The sequence below is a fragment of the Capricornis sumatraensis genome, chromosome 4, assembly GCF_032405125.1.
Source record: "Capricornis sumatraensis isolate serow.1 chromosome 4, serow.2, whole genome shotgun sequence".
Taxonomy (NCBI): domain Eukaryota; kingdom Metazoa; phylum Chordata; class Mammalia; order Artiodactyla; family Bovidae; genus Capricornis; species Capricornis sumatraensis.
Window position 1 is genome coordinate 13,325,017 of NC_091072.1, and position 25,164 is coordinate 13,350,180.

Genomic DNA, 25,164 nt, shown 5'->3' on the forward strand with positions numbered 1-25,164 from the left:
TTTTTGTAGATAATAAGTAATATGATTACATAAAAACTGACAAAGGCCACAGCAGGCTCATGTACTGTCAATACATCTACCTTAAAGACAAAGTAACTAAATTAAAAAATTTCTAACAGGTCACTGCATGTCTGGATAGGAGGATTTATAGGTTTTAGACCTGGGAGGCTTTTCACTTCTCCCAGTCACGTGGGATCCCAGCACAAAGGTGCCGAGGTGGGTGCGGATGCTGGGGTCCTTTCCCTCCAGGAGCGGATAATCCCTAAACAATAAAAACCTTAGGTATCAGATGACATCAGGCCCATCACTAGGGGCTGGGATTTAAAAAAATGGGTTCTGAAAATATATTACAAAACCATACAAACACGGTGAGGAATTTTTTAAATGGCAATTAGGCTTTAAAAATGGGGGCTTCCTAGGTGGCACAGTAGTAAAGAATCCACCTGCCAGTGTAGGAGATGCAAGAGATGAGGATTTGATCCCTGGGGCAGGGAGAGCCCCTGGAGGAGGGTATGGCAACCCACTCCAGTATTCTTGCCTGGAGAATCCCATGGACAGAGGAGCCTGGTGGGCTACAGTCCATATGGTCGCAAAGAGTCAGACATGACTGAGCAACTGAGTACACACAGGCTTTCAAAGTAAATAAAGAATACTTAGGAATGAATGTTGAGGGGTTTTTTTTTTTTGGAAATTGCTTCTGATTCCCACAATTCACTTACCCAGCCAGTTACTCTTCAAATAATAAGAAATAAAGGTGGGTGGGATGGTAAAGATGTCTACAATCGAATTCATCTCCAACCAGAATTTGAGCTTGTCATCTGCTGCCAGAAACTATGAAATAAAAGCACAAGACCCTAAATTCTGTTACCCTCAAAAATTTTACCGTGAACACAAAAGTGGCTTTTTTCAGGTACTTTTCATTCATTAACTGAAGCTCTGACCTCATTCTATCACATACATACATTTTATATTTATATATGCATATACACTCATATGTATTTATATAACTAAATAGTTGACTTAGTGGTAAAGAATCTGCCTGTCAGTGCAGAAGAGGCAAGAGATGCAAGTTCGATCCTGAGGTTAGGAAGATCCCCTGGAGGAGGAAATGGCAACCCACTCCAGTATTCTTGCCTGGAAAATTCCGACAGTGGAGCCTGGTGGGCTACAATTCATGGGGTCGCAAAGAGTCAGACATGACTGACTGAACACACACACAGCAGATAATGTATATTTATGTATGGTCTTCAATAGAAAAGGTCTACAAGTTCAGCCGGCCAAGGCTTGTGTTTATGGACTTCCCTATTTAGATTAAGAAAGGAATCACTTCTAGAAGGGAGGATCTGCTATAAAAATAAGATTGTGATGGCTATTGTGGTTTGTACACATGTTTGCATGTATATATGTATATATACACATATGTGAGAGTGTGTGTGTACATACATATATATATATATATACACACACACACACACACACACACACACATCTCTCTAAAACATGGAATAGATAAATCTAAAATCTAGGTCTAGGGTGGGCCCTCAAAAATTGCTTGTGGAATGAGACAACTACTCAATATAGGAATGCAACAAAATTAAAAGCACAGAGTATTTTATAGAGTCACATGGCACATAAGCCATCAGTGGAGCTGACGACATTTTCAGAAGCTTGTTACCCAGGTTCTGCTATTTTGTGATTACTAGCTGCTTCTACTCAGTGGCAGGTGGGATGCCAACAAGAAAAATTCAGGGTGACAGGGCGATGATATTCTCTAAAGGAATCCTTTCCACTTAGGCTGAAATTGTTGGCCTGGTTTACAGGCTCAAGTGCAGGAGAGAGTTTTGGGGTCTCATTATAACTTTTGACAATTCAGGACCCAGACCCTCTGGCTGTAAAGCCTGAGAGCCTAGGTAGATTGTCTGAAGAAGGCATCTCCTTGTATCACACAGATCTCTTCTGGACGTGCCCATCAAGCTCCTCTGTTTACTCCCACATTCGATGCGTATAGGTACTTACTCTCAGCCCAAAATAGAAACTAAAGAAAGCGTTGAAGGTCAGATCAATCGGGATGGTTCTGTCGTGGTACGAAGAACAGCTTCTTACTGGGCTAGAAAAGAAACAAGGACAGTTTATAAAGATGGACACTTTAAAAGCTGTGACTACAGAGGACACAATAAAGAGAAGAGGTGGGCAATTTTCTATTTATTTACCATGAATGGTCAACCCAGACTCTTATGTGCACATCTCAAGGAAATTACTTTTCTCTTCGGAGCACAGGTATGCATGAACAAAACGACTGCACTGTCAATGGAGCTGAGAAAGAAAGGAGAATTACCTGCTCTTCTTTTCATACAGTTTGTTGGTTGCATTTCCATTTTATCAATGGGATTGAGTGGCACATGGGTTATGTGGCTTTTTATGGTTTGCAAGACCATCTACCCAGCCAAGACATTTCGGCTTCAGTATACTTCTGACAGAGAGAGCTACTCCAGGTCAAATGAACTGATCTGAACCAAATTCCAAGAAAACGTTCCTAATAGATCAGTAAGGAATTTATGAAGCAAAGATGACTAGTTTCTGTAAGATCTCTGAAGTTGCCTGACTCATGTGGTCCTGTAATCTCACTTTACTTTAGCTGGAACCCAATATAGTTCCCAGAGGATCAGCATGGAGTTCAGACTATGTTGGGTTGTGTCCCAGAAGCTGTCCTGACTGTGGCAGAAGTGAGAGGAATGCCTGCAGGGAAGAACACAGGATATGGGCTCCTATGTTCCTGATGAGGTCTAGCATTTTCCTTTCTCAAGACCATCCAGACTTGTCTGAAATCTATGAGAAACCCTGAAATGCCTACCGAACTTCTGCTTCAACACCTAAGGAGCCCAAAGGCTGTGTGGCCCACATAGAGGGTCCAAAGGAGGGGTAACAGCTAGAGGTTTGTAGTCCCAGAAACTAAAGCAGTCTTATGCATAGCACCCCAGCTCCTAGCAGTGCAGAACGACAGGATACAGAGGAAATGCACACATTTGTGTGTGTGTGTGTGTGTGTGTGTGTGTGTGTGTGTGTGTGTGTGTAGCTGGGTTTAGTACTTTCTGGGGGAAACGAAACACTTATCCTTTTTTATGAGCTTCTGTGTGCGAGTATCTGTGAAAGTATATTAAACATTATTCCTGAGAGAAAATTCCAAATTAGCTGGCAGCCTACTGATATAAGCAGACAAGACTGACTGGGGAAATTTACTCACTCAGTAGAGTTGATGAAATAGATTATAAGAGACCCGATGCTTAGGACAAAGACAAGGATAACCTGGGAAAAAAAAAAGAGAGAGAGAGAAATGTACAGATCCATTTTGTTAACATGAACATAGATGAATAAACATACCACCAAAATTGTGTTTTCCCTTTTTCCCTTCCCTATATAGTGAAGTCGCTCAGTCGTGTCCGACTCTTTGTGACCCCATGCACACCAGGCTCCTCTGTCCATGGGATTTTCTAAGCAAGAGTACTGGAGTGGGTTGCCTTTTCCTTCTCCAGGGAACTTCTCGACCCAGGGAGCGAACCCGGGTCTCCCGCATTGTAGACAGACGCTTTACCGTCTGAGCCACCAGATGCAGGTTCCCTATATATCTGTGGCCATTTTTTCAAACATTCATTTGTTCATTCAAGAAAAATGGATTGGTTCCAACAAATGCTGTTTGAGTCCACCTGTATGAGATGCCTGGAGAAGTTGAATTCAAAGAGTCAGAAAGTACATTGGTAGGTGCTGGGAGAGGGGTGGGCAGAGAGGGATGGGGAGTTAGTGTTTGATGGGGACAGAGTTTCAGTTTAGGAAGGTGAAATTTTGGGAGACAGATGATGGTGAGAGTTGCTAAACAATGTGACTATACTTAGGGCCACTGAGCTTTACAGCTGAGTATGGTTAGGATCATATGTTTTATGTTATGTGAATTTAACAACAATAAAAAAATTAAATAAATGAAAAATTTAAACAAAAGCTGATTGAACCTTTACTATAATCAATAAATGAACCTGTACCCTCCCATAACTTCCTTAATTTTAACTTTCACACACTTCAGAATAAACAATTGGTCCTTTCTGCTGCTCCTAAGGTTTTCTGAGCTCTGGAAGTCCTATCGTTCACTCAGGCATTCACCAAACATTTATTAAGTGCTTAATACGTGTTATTCACTTTATTACACGCTAGAAAATGAGGGCCATGGAATATGGACTCTGAATTTGAGTCGCTGGTGATGGTGGAGAAGAAACAGTCCCAAACCTGCCCCTCTAAGGGGCGATCAGACTCTTGACAGGAGAGAATGTCCTGTAAAGTCAGAAGAGAAAAACGAGTGCTTGAACTTGTCAATGTATCTGGTCTGTAAAATAAGAATTTGTGGAATGCAATGAGAAATCAACCCATTTAGAATCTTCAGTGCATTTGGATGAAATCTTTTGCAGCCTCTGTGATTTTTCAGGTCAACTGTACATAACCAGTTAGTTCTAGTTTCCAAACATTAAAAAGAAATATGTTCAGTCCAATGTAAAACTCAGAATTTTATTTACAATTAAAGCTTCACTCCCCTCCAACTCAGGTGCCCCTTGGACAGGCTACCTGTATTTGAAAAGTGGTCAGTGTCTTTTCTCTGTTAACCTTTTTTATTTTTTAGTCCTACTGGCCTAGTGACTAGGCTGCCTCTGGCCTCTAGAGACTTGAGATTCATAGGTCAGTGTCAGGGAGTGAATCGAAAGGGAGGTAGGTCAGGTAATAGCCAGAAATGTTGGACCTGGCTGGTGTTAGATCTCTAGGCTCTCACCCTTGGGCTCTCCAGGCAAGGGAGGTGTTAGTTTGCTTTCCTGGGTTGATTCACTGCTCTGTAGAGATCCCAATTTAATTTCTATTCCTATTCAAAAGCTATTTGTTTCGTACCTCTCATGCCCCAAGAATCATTCTGGGGATTGGGATATATCCGTCAAAATATACTCAAAGATCCCTGCCCTGTGGAGCTCAGGGTCTGGACAATGAAGTAATTAACACGTACCTTAGGTGATATGTGAGAAGATGTGTGCTAAGAAAAGAAAGGAGAGCAAATGAAAACATCAGAAGTGCAAGGGGAGAGGGCAGACTGGCGGCGTGTAGATAATATTTAATAGCTAAGTGTCCCCACTGCGGTTCTCCTGAGCTGAGTGGAAGCATCTTCTCTCGCTGGCTGCTCACACCTCCTACTCCTGTTTTCTGCTGGGACTCCTCCCTCCAGATGCCTACTTGGACAGGTTCGAGAAGGGTCTCCCCCGTGACCCATGTCTGGCCCATGGACCAGCTCGAGCACCCTTTGCCCCAAGAAACACTAGAAGAACAGATTATCTTCAGGGTGGCCATCTCTCTTCACCAACGAACCAGGCATCAGCTTGTGTGTCCCCAAAGTTCTAAGAAATGCAATCTGATCTTTCTAAGTGGTCTCTCACTTGCCAGGACAGGAAAGCCCCATGCCTCCCCACCACTACCCCGCCACAATAAGAGCTCCCTCCAATTTCCAGTTTACCCTGATTTACATGGGATTGGTCAAGATGCTAAGACTTTCAAATGGTTTTCTTTCAACTGCTTTGTAAGTGGCAGAAGCTGTAGCTTACTGGGAGTTACTGACATCTATTTTTCTTGGGGTCTCAACTCTTACTGTCAGTTCTGTTTTAACATCTGAATCATGAATCGATGGAGACATCACTACATTAGTGCATCTCATGGAGATATTCGGTTACAAATGTAGTCTGAAGCTCAGGAAAAAATGTTGGGGGTGAATATATATAAAATATACATATATCAGCAGATGAATCATTATTAACAGTTTTCATGAAATATTTTTTCTTCTTGTACATATAATTACATATAAATACATACATATAATTACATATAAATACATACATATAATTACATGTAAATACATATAATCTCCAAGGCTAGATTCCATAAGTGATTATTCATGTGTAAATCATGTATTGACAAATCTCCAGAAATATGGTGGCAAGGCCATATATTTGCAGCAATCCACGACATAGAAATGAACAAAAATATAAATAAAAGAGGGAAATTTTAGCTTTATGCAAGAAGAACATCAACTTCATGTAAAAAGGATGTAAAATGTAAAAAGTATGTAAATGCAAAAATGTAAAAAAGATGGTCCAGAAATTATGTGTAACAAACAAGAAAATGTGTCCCAAACCAGAATAAGGCTCTGGGAGCTAATAGTTTGTGAAGGCTGTTCAGGTAAAAATGGGAGATATTCTGAGAAGACTTAGGAATTTCCCTTGGGTTGAAGGAACAAAGTCTGGAAGTGCTGGCTGGCTGGGAGAGGTAGAAGCCCTCCATCTGGGCTTTGATTTCTACCTGGTGTGTGCATGCTCAGTCCAACTCTCTGAGACCCCAAGGACTGTAGCCCACCAGGCTCCTCTGTCCATGGGGTTTTTCAGGCAAGAATACTGGAGAGGGTTGCCATTTCCTTCTCCAAGGGATCTTCCCAACCCAGGGATCGAACCCATGTCTCCTGCATCTCTTGCACTGGCAGGTAGATTCTTTACCACTGAACCACCCGGGAAGCCCCAGTGGGACTTAAAACCCCTGTTCAGCTGGTGGATGGTTATGGGTGTCTTCAGAATACAAACAGCCGCCAGCGCAGTTGACAAGGGGCGCTACGCAAACCCTAGATCTTCCTTTGCAACAGTGAGCAGACAACAGAAAACTGACAATTACACAGAAAGGATGAGAAAACAGGAGGATCAGGCCGACAAAGCAGATGAAATAACTTCCGGTGAAAGAGTCAAAGTGAAGTCGCTCAGTCGTGTCCGACTCTTTGGGACCCTGTGGACTGTATCCCACCAGGCTCCTTCATCCATGGGACTCTCCAGGCAAGAGTACTGGAGTGGGTCGCTATTTTCTTCTCCAGGGGATCTTCCCAACCCAGGGATTGAACCCAGGTCTCCCGCATGGCAGGCAGACGCTTTTAACCTCTGAGCCAACAGGGAAGCCTCACAGAATATATAATCAAACATTTCAGAATTCCCATTAGTGTTCCTGGTGAGATTCTAAAAATCTGTGAAACTGTACTGGAGGATTGGAAAGGCAGAGGAACATGGGGTAACACAGGCAGTAACTGCAAGAAGCTGTACCCCCAGGTACTAGGAGATCAACAAAGAAAGGTCAGGATTCTCAATATTGAGCATCTTAAAAGAGGTGCCCTTTGGAGATGGGCTTCAGACTTGGGCGGAGGCGTCCTGGATTGGCTAGTTAGCTTTGGTTCCAGCACCATTGGCAAAAACTGGGAATGGAAACCAAACATGGCTGCTGGAGTGAGAAAACTGATGAAGTGAGGCTGAAAAAAACAGACGCAAAACACAGAAGGAGGGGTTCCTCCCCCCACTCTAGAGCACAAGGGTGACAAGCGACCTGTGGCTGCTGAGCACTAGCCTCACATAGCAAAGCAGAGGAGAGAGAGGGGATTCAGAGACCAGAAACAAGGACATAGTATCTAGCAAGTACCCTTAAGGAGCCAGAACACTTTGAAACAGCACTTTCAGAGATTTTAGGAAAAAAGATTATAAGCCAAGAATTCTAAACCCAACCAAATTACAGTTTACTTCTGAGAGCAACAAAAAAGAATTTTTGGACATCCAAGAATTCAGAAAGTACACACCTACAATTTCCCTCACAAATGAATATGGCAAGTACTCAAGAAAAAAAAAATAGAAAGTTAAAATAAGTTACATAAGAAAAGTGATGCCTAATAAAACAGGTAAAATTAATGGAATTTTTAACTCTAAAGAAAATATTAAGAAAGAAATCTAACCAGTTGTACAATGCTAAAAGCCCCAAACAAAACAAAACCCCTAAAAACAGTGGCAATCTGGAACTGAATGTTCAGATTATTTCAACAATTTCAGGAAAAAAAGAGGGGTGGTGTGGAGGAAAAATGTGCCAATAGTCTCATGGGAGAGCAGTATACAGCTAGAAAACAGGCAGAGGTATGACTAGAGAGAGATATAGGTGGGGAGTTTGTTCTGAACTTCATTTCCTGAAATGCTTATGATATTCTATTAAAAATGGAAAAACCCAAGTCAAAAGATGCAAAAGACAAAGAAGGAAATGGCAACCCACTCCAATGTTCTTGCCGGGGAAATCCCATGGACAGAAGAGCCTGGTGGGCTACAGTTCACGGAGTTGCAAAAGAGCTGGACACAACTTACTGACGAAGCAACAACAATTTCAGCACTCACGAGGCCACTTGTGTATTGACTTAACCACAATTAATTCAGCCCAACTGTTAGAGGCTTGTCACTAACACTGAGGGGGGTTTATACCAACAACCACATCCAAAACAGATAAGCAGAAAAGAGAGCCGAAATCCAGAAATCTGTCATGGGAATACTAATAGTGGGTCTGTTTGCTGTTCCATGGCCGCTTACAACGTGGCCAAGCCAGTTGCAACACTGCAGTCTAAGTCACTTCACCTGGGAGGGTGGAGAGGCGCCAATGGCTCCCTTGATGCTGTGGGCTGATAGATTCAGAGCTCACAGGCCAGAAGCTAATGCTGCCACACAAACACAGGCCTCTGGGGGAAGGTGGCAGAGGCTGAGCCCAGAGCTAGGTAAAGATCTCTGCCCTCTCTAGTCCAAAACAGCACTGCACCTCCCTGCCACATACTATCAGAGTGTGATCTGAGGACTCTGCCCCAGGAATCCCAAAGCCTTCAAAAGGGAAATCTGTGAGGTCCTTTATTTTCTAACTACAGACCTACATGAAGCTGGGTTTTCTTGGTATGTTTCAAAACAACATACTGCCTCTAGAAACAAATTTAAGATTCTAGCTGTCTTGAACTAGACCAGACAGAAAAGACATTTGCAAAATTATAAAAACAGTACTACTCTTCTAATTAAGTTTTGGAAAACTTTGACTTTTAAAATAAATGCCATTTATATTACCCCCAAAATGCAAAAGAAATAAAATGAATAAAAAACAACAAATAAGGACCAGTTGGTAAAGAATCCACCTGCAGTGCAGGAGACCCCAGTTTGATTCCTGGGTCACTAACATCCACTGGAGAAGGGATAGGCTACCTAACTCCAGCATTCTGGCCTAGAGAATTCCATGGACTGTATAGTCCATGGGGTCGCAGAATTGGATATGACTGAGCAACTTTCACTCACCTCAACAAATAAGGAATGTAGATATCAGCCAATTGTCAGTATTTAGTACACCTACGACCTTGATGCTGGGAAAGATCAAAGGCAGGAGGATAAAATGGTTGGATGATATCACCAACTCAATGGAAATGAGTTTGGATAAACTCCGGGAGTTGGTGCTGGACAGGGAAGCCTGGTGTGCTGCAGTCCATGGGGTTGCAAAGAGTCAGACAAGACTGAGCAACTGAACTGAACTGCATGAAGGGTTTAAAATACTCCCTGCAGCATTTTAAGGAAGGTTATTCACATTACATGAAAGAAGTGCAGTTTGGGAAAAATTAATTTGCTCAAGATGAAGTGCAGAAGCCAATGTTTTAAGTTCACATCTTTCAAAATTCTCAATCACCATGTCATTTTGCCTCCCCAATAAGGAACAAATATGTTACAAAGGTCCTAGTTGTTTATCCAATACCCACTCTCCCTTTCCTTACTAACAGACCTCCCGTTTGTTTGCTTAAGCCACAGATATTTAGATAGCTTATTATGCAGTAAATTCAATCTCTAAATATTATAAAGACCAATGAAACAGATCACCATAAAGGAAAATAATTAAATTCTCCTGGTAAATTAACAAATAAATGTATTCTTAAATCAATAAACACAAAAATCCAGCTACATGGTATTTAAAGAGACACATAAGAGGAAATAAGAAATCAAGACTGAAAGAAGCTGGGCAAAGACATCTCAGTCAAGTATGAATAAAAAGAAAGCAATGTTACATGCTAATATTAATCCTAAAATATCCCAGGGGTAAAAAAATCTACAAAAAACCCCGACTCAATGTGACAAAAAACACCTAGTCAATGTGACAAAAATGAATATTTCATATTAGTAAAACGCACTATCGACCACGGAGATACAATAGGTAACTATGCATCAATTGATGCTATATAAAATATCTAACTCTACATCTGATAGAAATGCAAGATATTTGATAAAACTATAAAATCATGAATGAAAAATTTGGACACGCCCTTTCCAAGCAGTCAGCAATTAATTAAGGGTAGGAAAATACATATAACATCATTATAGTGCCTTTATGTCAAACCATACACATTCTCTCAAAAGTCCATTGTTGCTGCTGCTGCTAAGTCGCGTCAGTCGTGTCCGACTCTGTGCGACCCCACAGACGGCAGCCCACCAGGCTCCCCCCTCCCTGAGATTCTCCAGGCAAAAACACTGGAGTGGGTTGCCATTTCCTTCTCCAATCTAAAGTTCATTACACAGTAATAAAAATTGACCATGTACTAGGTAACAAAGAATTTCCCCATAAATTTCATCAACTAGAGATCATAAAGGCAGTGATATTCTTGGTCCATCAATTTCACCAAAATAGAAAAGAGAGTCTTCCATTCCCAAGGAAACAAAAGCATGCACGCCTCGATAGATTACGAATCCAACAGTAAATCAAAATTAAAACTTAAACAACTTAAAGACGAATCAGGCATTTCTAAAAACCAGAACATCACTTGCAAAGGCCTATGAAATGTGACCAAAGACGTGTTCAGAGGAAAAAATTTTTATAAATGAAACGCAACTGAATAACCTGCTGAAAAGCACTCAGCCCAGATGACTGGCCAGGGTGCAGGCGCGCAGGCCCAGTGGGGCCGCGCTGGGCATGCGCAGTGCTGCGCTGTGGCTTCTAGGCTGTGCCTGGCCAGGTGAGGCCGCCAAGGTTCCCGATTCAGGGATCTCCAGGTTGACAAGACGACTGGTGGCCCTTGGCAGAGGTGACTGGGGAGACAATGTGAGCGCGAGCATGGGAATAACAAGTTCATCCAAGCTGCTCCAGCGATGAAAATAAGCCCAGTGATCAGGAAATTGACCACCATGATGATTTAGGAGGAAACAAACTGTGGAATACGTGAACTGTGAACTTCCAGATGTTCAAGCTGGTTTTAGAAAAGGCAGAGGAACCAGAGATCAAATTGCCAACATCCACTGGATCATCAAAAAAGCAGAGAGTTCCAGAAAAACATTTATTTCTGCTTTACTGACTATGCCAAAGCTTTTGACTGTGTGGATCACAAGAAACTGTGGAAAATTCTGAAAGAGATGGGAATACCAGACCACCTGACCTGCCTCTTGAGAAACCTATATGCAAGTCAGGAAGCAACAGTTAGAACTGGACATGGAACAACAGACTGGTTCCAAATAGGAAAAGGAGTACGTCAAGGCTGTATATTGTCACCCTGCTTATTTAACTTCTATGCAAAGTACATCATGAGAAACGCTGAGCTGGAAGAAGCACAAGCTGGAATCAAGATTGCAGGGAGAAATATCAATAACCTCAGATGTGCAGATGACACCACCCTTATGGCAGAAGGTGAAGAAAAACTAAAGAGCCTCTTGATGAAAGTGAACGAGGAGAGTGAAAAAGTTGGCTTAAAGCTCAACATTCAGAAAACTAAGATCATGGCATCTGGTCCCACCATTTCATGGCAAATATATGGGAAAACAATGGAAACAGTGAGAGACTTTTTTCAGCTTCAAAAATCACTGCAGATGGTGACTGTAGCCATGAAATTAAAAGACGCTTGCTCTGTGGAAGAAAGGCTATGACCAACATAGACAGCATATTAAAAAGCAGAGACATTACTTTGCCAACAAAGGTCCATCTAGTCAAGGCTATGGTTTTTCCAGTGGTCATGTATGGATGTGAAAGTTGGACTATAAAGAAAGCTGAGCGCCGAAGAATTGATGCTTTTAAACTGTGGAGAAGTTCAAAAGCTTTGGAGAAGACTGTTGAGAGTCCCCTGGACTGCCAGGAGATCCACCCAGTCCATCCTAAAGGAAATCAGTCCTGAATGTTCATCAGAAGGACTGATGCTGAAGCTGAAAATTCAATACTCTGGCCACCTTATGTGAAGAACTGACTCATTGGAAAAGACCCTGATGCTGGGAAAGATTGAAGATGGGAGGAGAAGGGGATGACAGAGCATGAGATGGTTGGGTGGCATCACCGACTTGATGGCCATGAGTTTGAGTAGGCTCTGGGAGCTGGTGATGGACAGGGAAGCCTGGCGTGCTGCAGTCTGTGCCTGTCACGGCCGGGAGGCCACAAACAAGGGAGCTAGCGTGAGGAACTCCACCCATGGCAGCAGTCCATGAGGTCACAAAGAGTTGGACACGACTGAGCAACTGAACTGACCTGAACTGAAGGATGATCCTTTTCAAGGCCAAGCTTCACAAGGTGGAGCAGCTTGGTTATCATTCCTTGACCCCACAGCCTCGCAGGGCCCCATGGGGCCACGTGGGTGGGGCAGGCTTTCCTCCATGTCTCCTGCTTTAGCTCCTCTCTGAAGCACCTAGATAATAGCATTTGATGCACATTTCCTGAGTTGTTTTGCAAATGGAAAAAACCTCCTCCTCTTCAACAAATATGCTTAGTCACTCAGCTGTGTCCGACTCTTTGCGACCCCGTGGACTGTAGCCCACCAGGCACCTCTATCCATGGGGATTCTCCAGGCAAGAATACTGGAGTGGGTAGCCTATCCCTTCTTCAGGGGAACTTCCCAACCCAGCAATTCAAGTGGGGTCTCCTGCATTGCAGGCGGACTCTTTACTAGCTGAGCTACCTGGGAAGCCCCCAGCAAATGGAAGATGTTAACTATTTAATGACCTTGAGCACCTGGCCCCAGGCCAGAGCCTAAGGACTGATAATGTTAACCCCATGACACCACCCTGCTATCTCATCATCAGCCAGTGGGTTTTAAAAATACTCTGCTGAAAGTGGGAGTTTGGGCTTTTCAGGGCACGAACCACTGGTCTCCTTGCATGGCCCTGCAATAAACCTTTGTCTGCTCCATACTCCAACATTTCAGTTTGTTTGGCCTCACTGTGCGTCAGGCACAGGACGTTGCATTGCCTTAACAATCCTTCTTTCTTTGGAAGCTAGTACTCACTGTGCTGGCCCTTTGTGAGGTGCCATCTGTCAAGATTTGAGGATTTCTCCCAATAAACTCAGGGCCCATCCAGTCAACTCATCCCCAAACTTGGGGTTGGACACCCTTGGATAGTGTGAAATGAAGCAGTTTTTTGTTTCAGAAAAGGTTTATTAGAAAATTCTCACCCTGAATGGCTGGGGTAGCATGTGCTATAGAACGATTTTCATTAAAACTGACTGGGGGTGGGGGGAAGAAATTAAAATAAACGGAGGAAAACAAGATATTGAAATAAAGAAGGATAAAAGTGATATCAATTGTGATATTAATTATACACTATACACACACACACACACACACTTACATCTTTATTTTGGGGGGCTCCAAATTCACTGCAGATGGTGGTTGCAGCCATGAAATTAAAAGACACTTGCTCCTTGGAAGATAAGCTATGACCAACCTAGACAGCATATTAAAAAGCAGAAACATTACTTTGCCAACAAAGGTCCGTCTAGTCAAGGCTATGGTTTTTCCAGTAGTCATGTATGGATGTGAAAGTTAGACTATAAAGAAAGCTGAGCACTGAAGAATTGATGCTTTTGAACTGTGGTGTTGGAGAAGACTCTTGAGAGTCCCTTGGACTGCCAGGAGATCCACCCAGTCCATCCTAAAGGAAATCAGTCCTGAATGTTCATTGGAAGGACTGATGCTGAAGCTGAAAATTCAGTACTCTGGCCACCTGATGTGAAGAACTGATTCATCTGAAAAGACTCTGATGCTGGGAAAGATTGAAGGTGGGAGGAGAAGGGGATGACAGAGGATGAGATGGTTGGATGGAATCACCGACTTGATGGCCATGAGTTTGAGTAGGCTCTGGGAGTTGGTGGTGGACAGGGAAGCCTGGCATGCTGCAGTCCATGTCCAAAGAGTCAGACACGACTGAGCGACTGAGTTGAACCGACACACACACACACTCTCACATATGACAGAGAAACCTAGCTGGTTACAGTCCATGGGATTGCAAAGAGTTGGACACAACTGAGCAATTAACACAGACACACACACACACATACATCATGAAACAAACTAGTTTGCCTTTGACAATTCCTTTATTTTCAAACTTTAGTGCCTCTTGAATTTCTAAACATAATTATATTTTTGTGTGTGGTGTTAGAAAGTGATCTAGTTTCATTCTTTTACAAGTGGTTGACCTTCCCAGCACCACTTGTTAAAGAGATTGTCTTTACTCCATTGTATATTCTTGCCTCCTTTGTCAAAGATAAGGTGTCCATATGTGTGTGGATTTATCTCTGGGCTTTCTATTTTGTTCCATTGATCTATATGTCTGTCTTTGTGCCAGTACCATACTGTTTTGATGACTGTGGCTTTGTAGTAGAGCCTGAAGTCAGGCAAGTTGATTCCTCCAGTTCCATTCTTCTTTCTCAAGATTGCTTTGGCAATTCGAGGTTTTTTGTATTTCCATACAAATCTTGAAATTATTTGTTCTAGTTCTGTGAAAAATATGTCTGGTAGCTTGATAGGGATTGCATTGAATTTGTAAATTGCTTTGGGTAGTATACTCATTTTCACTATATTGATTCTTCTGACCCATGAACATGGTATATTTCTCCATTAGTGTCCTCTTTGATTTCCTTCATCAGTGTTTTATAGTTTTCTATATATAGGTCTTTAGTTTCTTTGGGTAGATATATTCCTAAGTATTTTATTCTTTTCGTTGCAATGGTGAATGGAATTGTTTCCTTAATTTCTTTTTCTACTTTCTCATTATTAGTGTATAGGAATGCAAGGGATTTCTGGGTGTTGATTTTATATCCTGCAACTTTACTATATTCATTGATGAGCTCTAGTAATTTTCTGGTGGAGTCTTTAGGGTTTTCCATGTAGAGGATCATGTCATCTCCAAACAGTGAGAGTTTTACTTCTTCTTTTCCAATTTGGATTCCTTTTATTTCTTTTTCTGCTCTGATTGCTGTGGCCAAAATTTCCAGAACTATGTTGAATAGTAGCGGTGAAAGTGGACACCCTTGTCTTGTTCCTGACTTTAGGGGAAATGCTTTCAATTTTTCACCATTGAGGATAATGTTTGCTGTGGGTTTGTCATATATAGCTTTTATTATGTTGAGGTATGTTCCTTCTATTCCTGCTTTCTGGAGAGTTTTTATCATAAATGGATGTTGAATTTTGTCAAAGGCCTTCTCTGCATCTATTGAGATAATCATATGGTTTTTATTTTTCAATTTGTTAATGTGGTAAATTACATTGATTGATTTGCGGATATTGAAGAATCCTTGCATCCCTGGGATAAAGCCCACTTGGTCATGGTGTATGATCTTTTTAATGTGTTGTTGGATTCTGATTGCTAGAATTTTGTTGAGGATTTTTGCATCTATGTTCATCAGTGATATTGGCCTGTAGTTTTCTTTTTTTGTGACATCTTTGTCAGGTTTTGGTATTAGGGTGATGGTGGCCTCATAGAATGAGTTTGGAAGTTTACCTTCCTCTGCAATTTTCTGGAAGAGTTTGAGTAGGATAGGTGTTAGCTCTTCTCGAAATTTTTGGTAGAATTCAGCTGTGAAGCTGTCTGGACCTGGGCTTTTGTTTGCTGGAAGATTTCTGATTACAGTTTCAATTTCCGTGCTTGTGATGGGTCTGTTAAGATTTTCTATTTCTTCCTGGTTCAGTTTTGGAAAATTGTACTTTTCTAAGAATTTGTCCATTTCTTCCACGTTGTCCATTTTATTGGCATACAACTGCTGATAGTAGTCTCTTATGATCCTTTGGATTTCTGTGTTGTCTGTTGTGATCTCTCCATTTTCATTTCTAATTTTATTGATTTGATTTTTCTCTCTTTGCTTCTTGATGAGTCTGGCTAGTGGTTTGTCAATTTTATTTATCCTTTCAAAGACCCACAGAGATGTTATGGGGAGGGAGGTGGGAGGGGGTTTCATGTTTGGGAACACATGTAAGAATTAAAGATTTTAAAATTAAATTAAAAAAATTAATTAAAAAAAAAAACATAATTATACTGTGTCAACCCATGCTTCTTAAAAACTCCTCAATGACTCCCTGTTGCATCAGAATAAATCCTCCCATTTGAGCAACCTAAGCATTGCAGGGCCCTCCCATCTCTACTCAGACCGCACTGTTCTCCTACCTCCTGGCCTCTGACACAGGAACCTCATTTGGCGTTTGCAGTAATTTGAACCCCTCCTTCCACAAGTCTCTTCTCTCAAACAGGAAACTTGTTCCTTCCGCTCTTTAATCTCTTTATTCTTCTGATTCTTCAGGTCTCAGCTCAAATCTTACCTTTTTAGAGATTTCCTCTCAGATTACTGCATCTAATGTGGTCTAACTCCAAAAGCACCAAAATTCTCAAACATACCCCTCATCATTCTTTTACTGATAACCATCTGTATTTATCCCTTCTGTTTATGTACATATTTATCACTTCTACCTCCACGAGGATTCAGTCCCACAGTGTAAGACTCTTGCCTGCATTTTTCACCATGTCGAGAATATATGCTTTGCATGTAGTTGCAAACAACAAATATTTGTGGAAAGACGGAAGAAAGGAAATTACGAAGGAAGGATGGGTGGAAGGAAGGAGCCATCCCCCCCCCCCCACCCCATCCTTTCATACACACTTGCTTGGAACCCTCACAGAGACTCTCAATTCTGTCTTTCAGTGCCAGACTATTCTGCTTTCTATTGTTCCAACTATTTAATCATAAACTGTCAGATCAAAAGAACAATTTTCCCACCATTAAATAATATATATTGGCATGTACTCAACACTTATTCCTTCCCACCCACTCTCTATATGCAGTGCTTATACGGTAGACGGTGTTAAGTTCTCTTTTGCCTCATGCCAGTCACCTTGACTACTTTAGTCCCAACATTGTCCACATATAATCTGACATGATTTGAACACTTGACAAGAGCCTAACCAACAAATCCCTGATAAAAGTTTAAAAAAGAACCAGAAAATCCTTCTCTAACAGGTCTTGGGGATAAGGATTTCAAAAAAGAGACCAAAACTCTAGGAGAAAAAAAATAAGAGAGAGGCACATTCTCAGATGATTCAGTATTCACTGCAGAGTTCATCGACACAATTTTACTTGTGTACTTTAAGTTTTAAAAGCTAGTTAGATCTGAATTAAGTAACATTGAGTTTGCTAGAAAAGAACGATGTATGAATCACAAAAGACGGTCGTCGTTGGTTCCCACACAGCTCCTTCCACCGTGTTACCACGCGATGGCAGCACACCCTCACGTTACAGATTCTGATTTTGAATGTTTCACATCAAACAATACTACTGAAATGATGATCAGGGTGATATTCATTTACAGGGCGTCTTTTATTTCTAGACAATGGGGTATAAACTTTCCCCCCGCAATATGGTCTTTTTCTCTCAAGGAGCCCATGGAGCAGTGGGGGGAGACAGGCTTACGCACAGATAATTTTAAGAACAGTAGAAATGATAGAAACCTAGAGATGGGGACTCTTAGCTTAATACGGTGGTTGCAATTTAGTCACTTAGTCATGTCTGACTCTTTGCGACTCCTGGACTGTAGCCACCAAGCTCCTCTGTCCATAGGATTTTCCAGGCAAGAATACTGGAGTGGGTTGCCATTTCCTTCTCCAGGGGATTTTCCTGACCCAGGGATTGAACCCAGGTCTCCTGCACTGCAGGCAGAGTCTTTACCAAGAGAGCTAGGGAGATAAGGTAAAATTTCCCTGATGAGATGATGCCTGGATTGAATTTAATGCATCAGAGTTTACCTGGATGAAAACAAGAAGTAAATGATAAATAGTCAGAGGCAAAAAAAGACTAGCTTTTTAAAATTTATTTTTAATTGGACGATAATAGCTATACAATGTTGTGTTGGTTTCTGCTGTACAACAACATTAATCAGCTATAAGCGTACATACATCCCCTCCCTCTTCAGCCTCCCTCCCAGCCACCCCTCCATCCCACCGTCCTGGTCATCACAGAGCACCCTTTGTGCTAGACAGCAGCTTCCCCACTAGCTATGTGTTACATATGGTAGTGTATATATATGTCAACACTGAAGAAAGGAAGCTATTAGCATCAAAGGAGGGGGAAATACCTGTCCCTTACAGAGCAGAGAATCCACTACAAACCAACATTATTTGAGCGTCAGCTATATGCCCGGCATCCATCTACATTACAAAGAGAACAAACCATCTACGTGCAAGGAGAACAGAATGCACACCATCTTTGCCCTAATCAAGTTTTTCTTCTGGGGGATAGACTGACAATAAATAGAAAATACAATGCCAAGTGATTCTCTTCACTCCAAAGGGAAAAGCAAGCAGAATCGTAAGTTGGAGAGCGTAGACGTAGGGAGACAGCCGTTAGGAGGTAGTGATGTTTTGGGAAAGGCTACCAGGGAACAGCAGACGCCTTTGCGTGGACCATGCATCACAGTCGTGGCTAAAGTCTTTTAGCAAGTGGCCACTGGGAACGTACTCACCAATACCTGTCCCACGAAAGTCTGTGCCGAGAGCAGCATTTCTATACGATCACGAAAGTGGCCCTGGAAGGTGAGACTTCTTGAATGGTTACGTCTCATGTTACCTGAATTAAATTCCTAGAAGCAAGAGAAAGAAATGGAGAGTGGGTCTCAGAGGAGGTCATGGGTTTCATGCGTGGTCGATGGCATCTCCTGCTGTGACATCAGCCAGAACCTCTCCACCTTGTCCCACCCCAGGAACCTTAAGTCCCCTCTTCCATGTTTCACAGGATGAATCTGACTCGGTTTGCATTTTACTGCTCTTCCGCAGTAGTTTCTTTCTGAACCCGCCAGTCTTTGCCATGTCTGTCTCATATCCTTCACACTGACTCTGTCGTAATGATCAGGGTTGAGAGAAGCAAGCTTCTTTCTGCTCTGGGAATAAGTGTCGTATACTTTTCCATCAAGATACATGGACAAAGAACAAAGATTACAAGTGGATTTCTAGGTGGTTAGTTAAGTATCTGTTTTGTTTTGTTTTTTAGCAAGAAAGAAGAGGGAAATGTTTAGCCATTTTATGTTGATTTTAATTCCTTATCTGGTATCCTGTCCTGTTGAAACTATGATCCTTCCTCATGTTTATAAAATGCCTTTACTTATTATACAATCTTTGGGTTCCACCTCTGCGGATTCAACCAACATCAGATGGAAAATAGTTGGAAAAACAATTCCAGAAAGTCCCAGAAGACAAAGCTTGAATTTGTGGGGTGTTGGCCTCTAGTTACACAGCATTTACATTGTACGTGTTATTATAACTCATCTAGAAATGATTTGAAGGGTACTGGAGACATGCACAAAGAATGTGCAAGTACTATGCCCTTTTATATAAGGGCCTTGAGCACCCTCAGATTTGGGTATGGGGGGGGATGTCCTGCAACCAACCTGTTGCTGATACCAAGGGATGACTGTATTTGAAATTTATAATAATCTTATGAGGTAGACAAAGTAAGTCTGATTGAATCCATTTTATACTGAAGGAAACTGAGGTATAGCAAAATTAAATGACATACTCGTGGGCGGACAATGAAAACAGACTGGAGGCTGAATTCGCCTCTGGGTCTGTTAGTCTTGAACTAGTCCACAAAAAGACACAAGTGAATGGGCATTGATCTCACCATGTAGACTAAGACCTCTGACTTTTAGAAAAGCTCATTTCATGTGGAGCCAGGCTCTTGAAATGATATAATTCCTCTATCTATATTTTATGAATGGTAAGAAGTCTCATTAAATGACTATTTGATAGAGTTCATATCTCCATCAACGATTGCCTCTAATACCTATGACTCATCCTGTGCATTCCTGGGAAGTTGTCTGGGCATCAATTTTTTTTTTTTTAAAGATATTCAATGGCATGAATATGGAACACTCATTTGAATTCCATTATAAAATCGAGGTGCCTTCTGTGGGAAAACAAATTGGCCCTAAGATATAATAAAATCGTACTTATGAATGTAGTAAATCTTTTAAAATGCACATTTAAGGAGAAAATTATGACTCTCCAAATAATTTTTTTAAAACAACTTTCCGCAGTACCTAGCTTTGTAGCATTTTTTGCATTAGGCCAACATTCCCAAAGGCTTAGAGAAAAATACAACACTCTCAATTCAATTAGATCTAACAAATTATTAAGAAGTCATTCAATTGTTATCAAACTCTCTCCTCAGGATTTAAAAGAACCGCACAGTCTGTTGGTTGCTATGACCCCACTGATTAACATTTTGCAACTTCTTCTTCCTATCTGAAGTGAAAGGTACCTCTGGACTGGAAGGCAGACATAAATCATATCAAAAGAAAGACATGAAAAATACAGCAAATGTTTGTGGACAAATGGGTTCTCAAATTTTTGTAAACCACAGAAAAATGAATATAACGGGGGAGAACATACACTTCTGGAAGCAGAAATCTAAGGAGACTAAATAATTCTACCAGTTCAGTTGTGCACTAAAAAAAATTAACTAAAGATAGAAGGCAGGTTCACTATATCCACTACCCATTTGTGCATCCCAGTAGTATCACTAAGCAGTCAGAACCCCAGGATTCTTTTTCCAGTTGTAATGCCACTGCTTGTTGTCTTTAATCTAGAAATAATTAGTAATAGCATTGGGGCTTCCCTGGGAACTCAGTGGTAAAGAATCTGCCCGCAATGCAGGAGACGGGCAAAACTCAGGTTCAATCTCTGGACGGGGAAGATCCCCTTGAGGAGGAAATGGCAACCCACCCCAGTATTCTTGCCAGGAAAACCCATGGACAGAGGAGTCTGGGTAGACTGCAAGTCCATAAGGTCACCAAGAGTCGAACGTGACTGAGCACACAGCAAGCTCATTTAGCCAAAAAAAAAAAAAAAAATCTATAAACTTCCATATTGGACACTTCTCAAATGCAGATACCTGAATTTCATGTAATGACATTGCCAATGCCCTGAAAAAATTACCTAGTTATAAATTCTTTTATGTTAGTGTTTAGCATCAAGAGTCAGTGCTTCAAGGAACTGTTCAGGATTAATTGCAAAACACAGTTGAAATGTGTTTTGTTTTGGAAATGAGAGAAATGAAGCTGGGGAAAAATAACTGAGAGCATTCAACCACTGGTACCGGAATAGCCATTATGTAGCATTTGAGTGTTTCTAGTCCTTTAAGCCAGCTTCCCTGATGGCTCCGTGGCAAAGAATCCGCCTGCCAGTGCAGGAGACAAGGGTTTGATCCCTGGGTTGGGAGGATTACTGGAGAAGGAAATGGCAACCTAACCTGGTATACTTGCTTGAAAAATCCCTATGGACAGAGGAGCCTAGCGGGCTCCATGGGGTTGCAAGGAGTTGGACAAGGCTTAGTGACTGAAGAAGAACAGCAACAGTCTCTTAAGCAGAGTTTTTCCTGGATAAGATACCATGGCTCTTTACCATTATCATTTTCCAGCTGTTATTCAACAGCCCCCACCCTTGCAAAGCTTGTTTGGGCATAAAAAAGTGTCTCTGCATTTGCGGCTGGATGACACGTGCAACGTGTGCATGGGTTTCTATGGGTGCGTGTGTACAGCTTCCTGAGTTGTTTTAACGTGTATAAAAGGCAGTGTACACTTCTGAGTACCTGAACCTCTTGCACGAACGATCCGGAAAAGTGAGGTTGACCCTGGTATCTCTTCTGCCTCCCTCGTGGTACCTAACACGACTGTCATTTTAAAATTCGAAATAGAAGCATAGACAGAGTGCTGTGCGAGCTTAGTTGCTCAGTTGTGTCCGACCCTTTGCGACCCCATGGCTTGTAGCCCCCCAGGCTCCTCTGTCCATGAAATTCTCCAAGCCAGAATACTGGAGTGAGTAGCCATTCCTTCCTCCAGGGGAATCTTCCCAACCCAGGGACCGAACCCAGTTCTCCCGCATTGAAGTCAGATTCTTTACCTTCTGAGCCACCAGAAACTCAGTCTTAGTAGATGTTTTTTCAAATCAGTGACCTCTGTTTCCAGAGCTAACATTCAGCATCACCCACATTGCTTCTCCCAGAGGTGGGAGAGGAGGCCTGGCCGTGTAGCTGTGCCCTTTGGAATGACGGCCTGGCGTCCTGCCCCCGAGCAGGGTGGACACATTTCTAAGTCACTCCACCACAGCTCTTAGCCCAGGAAAGCTGGGAGATGCCTTTGTGGTCTTCCAAACACAAACACAAGCCAAACCTGTCTCTGATCTTTGTAACAGGGGAACTGACCAGGAAAATTCCCTTGCTCTTTTTCCATTTCTTAAAACTCCTCCTGATGAACCTGGATATGAATAAGATGAGGAATCCACAGAAGAAGATTACAATGGAGGAAAGAATAAACACCGCCTGGATCTCAGTTGTACAAGATAACTTCCCCGCGCCTTCCTCAAGATCATCCTTTGTCTTGGTTAGAAACATCTTGAGACAGAACTGTCCGGTGGCCTCCTCTGTGATGTCATGATCACATGGTAACGATTCCAGGAATTAGAGTTCAGCGTGTCAGGGTCCTAACCCCTCATGCAGCAACAGTGAAGGGGTCCAGTAACCAATGAGGTGCCGACTCACAGGATGCAACTGAATGAATAACAGAAGGTCCAGGACGTAGATGGGATGCTGTTACTGACTTTCTCCATGACCTTGAGAAAGCTGCATCCTTCGTGGCCATGGTCAAGGAGCCATCTATCTGGCTTGTGCAAGCAACTTTAAGAGAGCTTCTGTTTTGACTGAGATGACCTCGAATCGTGCGTGAGTCCACAGGCTGACTCTTCTCCTGAGCGATACCACAGTCTCAGGAACCTCAGAGGGACGGATGAGAGGAGGACTTCAGGATTTTTGTATATCCTCTCAGTCGGAAAGGCAGAGTACAGGAGTTGCAGGAGGCAACTTTGTGAGGGGGAGCACTGGTTGATTGCTTTTGAGCTCAGGAACCCGTTCCCCCCATCTCTTCTTTTGTGGGACTCTCTCCTTGCTTGCTTTTATCCCTGCCCTGTCAGCAAACCCTTTGGTCCGGTAGAGGCAAAGTTCAAAATGAGAGCAATAGCTTTTATTTCCTCTGGTGTTTTCAAAGGTGTAAGGAATGTCATGCCTTTCGATGTGCACAAGTAGTGGGCAAAATGTCAGTGCCCGGCGGAGGGGCTAGTTCCCCCAATTATTGTGAAGATGAGTCTTCTTCATGCTGTTGTCTGTCCTTTGGGGCCCGCCTTGACTCGGCTACCTGTGGCAAATGATAGTGATAGCTTTTCCTAGAAAGGCTACCACGGGCAGATTTCCTTCCTTTCAGTTTACCTACAATTTTCACAAAAGGCTGTCATTAAGCTCGTTGGCTAGCAGAGGGCAGCATGATAAAGAACTCTGTTCTAGGAGTCCAAAGCTCTGAGCTCCAAACACAGTCCTTCTGTTAAGTTACTATGTGGGGTCTTCCACGTCACTTACTTTTTAACAGTCTTACTTTAAGATAATACAGACTTGATGGCATCTTTAAGAACTCAATAAGGTAGTGGGATTGTATTGTGAAAAGCACAAAACAATACAAGAAAAGGTACGCTTAGCTAGTAGAGTTCTTGTTATGAATGACATTGATTCTAAAGAAAAGGAGGAAACAGATAAAGAAAGGAAGGGAAGGGGGAAGGAAAGGAGGGAGGGAGGGGAGAAGGAAGGAAGGGACCAAAGGAGGAAGGATTTTGTTCGTATCACACGCTCACACTATATGCCTATAGATATGTGGAAAATAAGATCACAGTTTCCAAGTCGAAGTTCATTCACCTTGTTGACTTAGTCTGGTTAAGCTGTCATCACCAATGATATTTTTCCGCTTCCTGACGTTTGCCATTTAATATTGTCAAAGTACTACCTGTCCTCTGAAAGAAGTGCTATCAGCCGAGTGTGTATATGCACAGGACATGGCAGTGGGGTGTGTGTGTGTATACCCAGTGGCATGGTGTGTGTGTCTGTGTGTATGTGCCTCCTAGCACGCACGTTGAGCAGATACTATATTCCAAGAACTGGAAGCACGATGGAGAATAAAAAAGACTAGTTCATCCCTTCCCAGGGGATCCAGCTATCAAAGGAAAACAGTTACAATTAGAAACTGGCCACGTGTCTAGGGAAGAAGTCAAGTATGTAGAAGGAGGGCCCTCACCCAGCTGAGGCTCCCCAGATGTGCTCAGGAGGCTGACTTGAGTATGCCGATTGTGTTTGAAGCTGGGGTCTGAAACGGGGGAAGCTACCTAGGCCCAGAGCCTCTGTGGGCTTGGGGGAGCTGGACAAACGCTGTGAGGCTGGGGGTCTCTCGTAGGTGGAGGTGGAAGGGAAATGGCACTTCTGCACAGGCTGGTTAGCTGGAAAGCAGAGGCCCAAGGGAAGGCTGGGGATGTCAGGAGGGAAACTTCGTTTTCCAGTTTTCGATTAAAAAAAAAGTACAAAAAACTTCATCTTGGGACTTTCATGGAGGTCCAGTGGTTAAGAATCCACCCCAGGGCACACGAGCTGAGCGCCTGGCCTGGAAAGAGTACCCCTGCTGCAGAGCAACTCAGCCCGTGTACCGCAGCTACTAGCCCACGGGCTGTAACTGCTGAGGCCCGTGTGCCTAGACTCCACACTCCGCGACAAGAGAAGCCACCGCAAGGAGAAGCCCGCACATCACAACTCGAGAAAGCCTGCATGCAGCAACGAAGATCCAAATCAGCCAAAAATAAATAAATCAAATGAAAACTTTATCTTAAGAGGATACGGTTGAAGGATTTTTAAGAAGAGAGTTAAGTGAGAGAATGCCTGTCATAAAAGGACGGTCCTGGCTTCCACGCAGACAAAGCACTGGTCCAAAGAAGAGGTCAGTCCAGGCAAGATGCTGGGTGGAGACAAGTGGGCAGGGGTGAGACAACGGAGTCCAGGGAGTCAGGTCTGCAGGCGGGAATGAGGGGGTGGCCACGTCCAGGCTGACCCTGCCCTCTACCTGGTACTTCCGGGTGGTCCATGGGGGACCTACCACTGCTATGCCTTTAAGATCGCACTTAGGAAATGAAGACTCTGCTACTG

General features: G+C 42.6%; 1 protein-coding gene across 1 annotated transcript in view; it reads right to left on the reverse strand.

Moving 5' to 3' along the window:
• KCNU1 (potassium calcium-activated channel subfamily U member 1) overlaps positions 1-22,548 on the reverse strand; it is a 144,450-nt gene extending 121,902 nt beyond the window's left edge. Inside the window, exons 1-5 of the mRNA XM_068971753.1 lie at positions 22,360-22,548; positions 18,626-18,742; positions 3,242-3,303; positions 2,017-2,107; positions 720-831 (exon numbers count right to left, since the gene is read on the reverse strand). Coding sequence (XP_068827854.1) covers positions 720-831; positions 2,017-2,107; positions 3,242-3,303; positions 18,626-18,742; positions 22,360-22,548 — 571 coding nt within the window. The remainder of the gene's footprint in view (positions 1-719; positions 832-2,016; positions 2,108-3,241; positions 3,304-18,625; positions 18,743-22,359) is intronic.
• Positions 22,549-25,164: the final 2,616 nt, after the last annotated feature.